This window comes from Diachasma alloeum, unplaced genomic scaffold (assembly GCF_001412515.2).
Source record: "Diachasma alloeum isolate Michigan unplaced genomic scaffold, Dall2.0 Dall_scaffold_00326, whole genome shotgun sequence".
Taxonomy (NCBI): domain Eukaryota; kingdom Metazoa; phylum Arthropoda; class Insecta; order Hymenoptera; family Braconidae; genus Diachasma; species Diachasma alloeum.
Window position 1 is genome coordinate 804,034 of NW_021680465.1, and position 5,876 is coordinate 809,909.

The 5,876-nt window shown below is 39.2% G+C and overlaps 1 protein-coding gene across 2 annotated transcripts in view; it reads left to right on the forward strand.

Moving 5' to 3' along the window:
• Positions 1–2,008: 2,008 nt before the first annotated feature.
• LOC107040280 (J domain-containing protein) overlaps positions 2,009–5,876 on the forward strand; it is an 11,294-nt gene continuing 7,426 nt past the window's right edge. The window contains exons 1-4 of one of the 2 annotated variants that reach the window (XM_015260303.1): positions 2,009–2,633; positions 2,758–2,859; positions 2,965–3,081; positions 4,253–4,475. In XM_015260303.1, coding sequence (XP_015115789.1) covers positions 2,550–2,633; positions 2,758–2,859; positions 2,965–3,081; positions 4,253–4,474 — 525 coding nt within the window. In that variant the 5' untranslated portion in view covers positions 2,009–2,549 and the 3' untranslated portion in view covers position 4,475. Of the gene's footprint in view, positions 2,634–2,757; positions 2,860–2,964; positions 3,082–4,252; positions 5,633–5,876 lie in introns of those variants that run through there. The other variant, XM_015260302.1, reaches the window with a different exon arrangement.

Genomic DNA, 5,876 nt, shown 5'->3' on the forward strand with positions numbered 1-5,876 from the left:
GGCACACACGTTGGCGCACACTGAACAACACTGAATAAACTGACAGACGGAAGAAGGAAAGGAAGCCGAAGGGGAGAGAGCCCCAGTGAGCATGTGAGCGTGTTTAGTTCTCTTTTCCTCCTCTTTAGGTCTTTCTTTTGCTACCTCTACTTCTTCTTCTTCTTCATGGTGGACCCCCTAAGCTTCACGAACTAACGAGCCGGAGGGAGAGAGGGAGAGAGAGAGAGAGAGAGAGAGAGGGAGTGAGGAGCTCATGCGGTAGTCACGGTAAAGTGTGCCCACCCATTCACCCACGCATCTGGCTGAACTGATGTCTACGCACCGCCCAGTCCGTGACAACGGTGGGCCTGGTGGTGGACCGGGGAGTAACGGTGATGTTGATCACGGGGATTTCCATTATCGGGGGTTCACGCGCTTGGGATTCGGCGGGAGAGGTGGACTGCCGTGTTTATGGGGTGCCGGAGGGTATTAGAGAGGGTGAACATTTAATATCGAACGGGAAATGTTGAGTGCTGAATATTCAACATTCAACATTGGATGGTCAATATGCAACATTCAGCATTCAGCATTGGACACTGAGCATGCATTGCGGAATATTTAATAGTCAGCAGTTACCATTCGACATCGGATATCTAACATCTATCGGTGAAAATTCAACATTCGGCACTGAATATTGCAACATCCAGCATTCACCATTCAATATTCACTATTCAACATGCAGCGTTGAATATTAAATATTGGACATTGAACATTCAACATTAAATATTGAGCATTGAATATTCAACATCCAGCATTCACCGGTCAATATTTAATTATTTCAACATTGGACATTAAACATTTATCATCCAACATTCAACATGGACCATTCAATATTCAGCATTGAACACGGAATATTAATATTCCACATTCACCATTCAACATTAAACATTCAATATTCAACATTCACCATTGAATATCAAACATTGGACATTGAGTATTTATCATTCAAAATTCAACATTCACCATTCAACATTAAATATTGAACATTGAATATTCAACATCCAGCATTGAACACTGAACTTTCATCATTGAACACTGAATATTAATATTCGACATTCACCATTTAATATTGAACATTGAATATTCAACATCCAACATTCACCATTCAGCATTGAACATTCAACATTCAACATCCAACATTCACCGGAAATCGATTTCATAACAACAGAAACAAGCGGGAAAGTATCTAGAATGTACAAAATTTGAGAATGACCAGAGCTAAAAATCACATGTTCATAGTTCGACCATCGGGCGCCTGCAGTCATAGTCAAACCCAAACGCATTGTCCTGCAATGTCTGTCAAACACGTGTCCCATGTGTTGGCAGTGGGGGTGACCCGCGCATCAAACGTCGCCCTTGGCGCTCAGTAAAACTGCATCACAAGGCATGTTTGCCCATCAACTCTGCTGCAACCAGTGGAGAAATCTCCAAAAATTGAATGCATTGAAACCCACGGTTTCATTCCCTTTTTACAAATATTCATCTTGGACATAGGATATGTTGAGAATAAATTAATTACTGAATTTTTTGTTACTCATTGATGAATAATTCGTTATTAAGTTATTCATTAGTTTTTTAATTCTCGAATTTTTTTGAAAAATCGGCTGTCCCACAATAGCTAAAAAAAATGTTCTGAATTGATTGAATGGTGGCTTCAACGGTGGATTACTGATACCTCAATAATATTATTAAAAAAATTCTCTATCAGCGAATCGTCGGATTAATCCCAATAAAAAAACGCTGAAAAAACGCTACCGATGAGCCTGAAAAATCCCCAGCCCAGCCATCAAACCGAGAGCGTTCCAATTACCGTTTTCAATTGCTTGCGAACGGACGTTTCATCGACCTTCCACGGCCAATTGAACGTCGATTCCACAATTCCCGCATGAAGCCCCCCACCAGGTCCCCCATCGCGGCCACCGCGAGTGTTTCTAAGAAAATATCCAGACGATACCAGCCGCGATCTCTCGGTCCCGAGGTCTCCGCTGTCATACCCAAGTGAAAGTCACGTGTATGTAGTTCAAGTGTCCCCACATCCCCGCACCCAACCGAAAACCGACTAGAAATCCTCGTGAATTAACGGGAAAATTGAAAACAATAGTGGAAAAACCCAGCGCTGAATTGTCACAGTCTCCCCTTCATTACTCTTCTGACGTAAAATAGTGAATGTATATGACTGGTTGAATACAGTATCACTGCGCAGCTACAGGATTTAACGACTGACCAGGAGTGCGCTCGCGCGGGACGACGGATTTCCCGGGGAATAGGGACTTTCCGGGCCTCGGAGCGGCTTTTTGTCATCATTCGCGTCAACACTACGGACCTATACGCGCGCTCAAGGCAACAGGTGAAAAACAATAGTGAATTTGAACATAAACTCGAGTTTCGTGAAGTTGAAATCATCGGAGTGTTGGGAAAACAAATTAAAAATTCCAAAATTCCAAAATTTGGTTTTTAAATTTCCGAAAACTAGAGCTTTTTACTTCGGAATTTCGACGTTTGGGGGTAAAATGAGTGTTGAAGACGCTATCAATTATAAGCGGAGCGACGACGAGGACTTTTACGCCCTCCTGGGGTGCGACGAATCCTCCAGTGTGAGTAGAATTATTTTTTATGGATTTTTATTGAGCGCGATTGAATCGCCTCAGGGCTTTTCACGTTTGCAGTCTCGATGTAACGAGAGCTAATTGCAATTAATCCGATTGGATTGTTCTCAAGGTTGAGCAAATAACCGCTGAGTACAAAACGCTAGCGCTCCAGTATCATCCTGACAAGAATGAGGGTAACAAGGAGGCAGAGGCCAAATTTCAGCAGCTCAAGGTAATGACGTGTATCACTGCTGTTACGGCGTAATCACGTCGTTTTGATTGTCGTTCATTTAACTGGGGAGGTTAATGTTTATGACTGGTTTTATTTTAATCGCAGAATGCTAAGGAGATACTCTGTGACCCGGAGAAGAGAAGTAACTATGATAAATGGCGACGCAGTGGGGTTGCTATAAGTTATAAGCAGTGGGTCGGCATGAAAGAGCATGTACATCAGGTCAGATTTGACGTTTTTATGTTAATTGACATTTTTGTTTTTGAGGGGGAATTGGAGTGGCAGTTTTTTTACTTTCAGTTTGGGGGACGTTGGAGTTTTGGGGGGGACTTGGGGTCATTTTCAGGGAGTGACGGGAATTTTAGTGCGGGGGAAAGGGCTTGGAAATTTCAAATTTTTTCGGAACATTTAGGGGAATTGTGAATTTTTTAATGAAAATTCGAGGGAACGTGAAACGACAAGCCACTCGAATTTTCGAGTAATTTGGGAATAAAGTCATGATTTTTTGGATTTAATTGATTTCCAGAGGGTAATGGAATGAAATTCCAAGTTTTCAGGCATTTTTTCATGAAATTGTGAATTTTCAATTTAAGGATTTTGGGTTTTTATGAAAGTTTGGGGGAATTACAAATTTTTAAGCAACATAAAACCTGAAGTTATTTTAATTTTCCATTAATTTGAGAATAAAACCATGAATTTATTTGATTTTATAATTGATTTTCCCAGAATAATTGAACAAAAATTTGCAGTTTTCAATCATTTTTTCATGAATAATTTTACAATCGAAAAAATTGTGAATTCAAGAACGAAACAGTTCTGAATTCAAGAAGTAAAATTAATTGAAGCAAAATTCTAGATTTCACAAAAAATTACTGCCAATTGGAACCTTTTCTTCATATTTATAAAGGAAATGTCCCTAGAGTAAGTGGAAATATTCTGGAATTCAGAGATTTTTACTAAAAATCGTTTTCTCCCCAATTTAAAAGATATTCCCCAACGATTAAAAATTGAGGATTAAATTTAAACCTTTGAACTTTGAATAATAAAATCACCGCAAAACGTTTGGTGACCCGCAGTCGAACGGAGTTTAAATGACAGCTCTGACATTCAACTGCAAACATATTCCGGAGAATCTCATGAAAAAAATGGCCAAAGCACTTCGAGATTAACTTTACAGCCGAAAAATTCGTGAAAAATTAATTGAAGTAAAATTATCTTACATTTCTTAAAAAATTATTGAGGCTTAGACCCTTTTCCTCATATTTTTAAGGGAAATGTTTTCGAGAGAAGTTTCTTCCTCTTCCCTCAGACATTGAAACCCCTGAAACCGCCTTCATTTTCCCAAACGATCGAGCAATAAATCCCGAGTTAACGTAAAAACATTTGCTCACAGTCGATGCACTGGAGCACACCAAAGACCAAGGATAGGATGCTACCGGATGCAAGTGGTCCCGGTGGATCTCCAGGTCACGTAAGAGGCCAGCCATCAGCGAATGCACACCGTCGTGCCTCGGAGGGTGGTGTCAATATCCATTACGGCGCACGTCGCGATGTCAACTGGGACTCGCAGGCGTCCAGCGAGGTGGTCAACAAATTCCGTAACTACGAGATCTAAGGTAGCCGGATTGGGTAGTTTGAGTCACAATCAGTCGAGTTGCGGTCCCCCTGTTTTCCTCGAAAAAATAAAGCCCACGTAACTGACCGCTCGTCACGGGACAAAAGTAAATCGATACCCAGAGAAATGGCGCATTTGATTAAAAGAAAAAAATGTTTTTTATTTTTCCTATTCATTTAAACAACATTTTCACGTATTCATTCTTATCAAAATGTTTTGATCATGTGAAATGAACGATTTAATTGATCAAATAAATGATCACTACATATCAAAAAGAAATTTCTCTAGTTTTAAAAAATATTTACTGTATTCAAATGAAGAATTACTCTGGGTCTAGACAAAAAGACTCATTCCACGTGAACAATACCTCAAAAACCTGGAAATACATAATCACTTTTGGTTGCGGTCCCCCTATTTTCCTAAAAAAAAGCCCACGTAACCGATCGCTCGTCACGGGACGCAAGTAAATCGATACCCAGAGAAATGGCGCATTTGATTAAAAGAAAAAAATGTTTTTTATTTTTCCTATTCATTTAAACAACATTCTCCCGTATTCATTCTTATCAAAATGTTTTGATCATGTGAAATGAACGATTTAATTGATAAAAGTAAATGATTGTTAAACGTCGAAAAGAATTTTCTCTATTTTTAAAACTATTTATTTTAGTCGAATGACGAATTACTCTGGGTCTAGAGGAAAAAGATGAAAAAAGCCAAGTTAATTAGGGATAAAAATAAATCGATACCCAAAGAAATGGCGCATTTGATTAAATGACAAAACGCTTTTCTATTTTTCTCATTCACTTCAACAATATTTTCGTCGGAAATTGATACAGTCACATGTTCATTCTGACAAAAATATTTTAATCGTGCGAAATGAACGATTTATTTGATCTAAATGAAGAATTATTACAAATAAAAAAGACATTTCTCTACTTTTCAAAATTATTTATTTTATTCGAATGAACAATTTCTCTGGGTCTCGACGAAAAAATTCATTCCACGTGAGCCATTCCCCGACAAGATGAAAATACATAATCACTCTCTTCGCTGTCAAATTAACGAGATGTATGAAGATATTTAAGAATGGATTTAACAGAGTTATTAGGACGGTGTCTAATCGTTGTATTCTATTAAAGAGTTTAAAGAAGAAAGTTATATATGAATATATCACGATATTTATCTGTAAATCGGATCAGACGGGCGTGTAATCCATAGTAAGAGTGCGTGGGGAGGGTGTGTTGAATATTTTTCCTGGGTTGTCTTGTTATCGTGCATGTGTCCTCATTTTTTTCCTCGGGTGCCTCTAGGAGACTGGAAGTCTCAGTCGTATTCTCTCGCGCGAAATGAGATGGGGAGGGGGGGGGGCTCCTGAGGTTATAATCCAATTCCAACGCCTCGG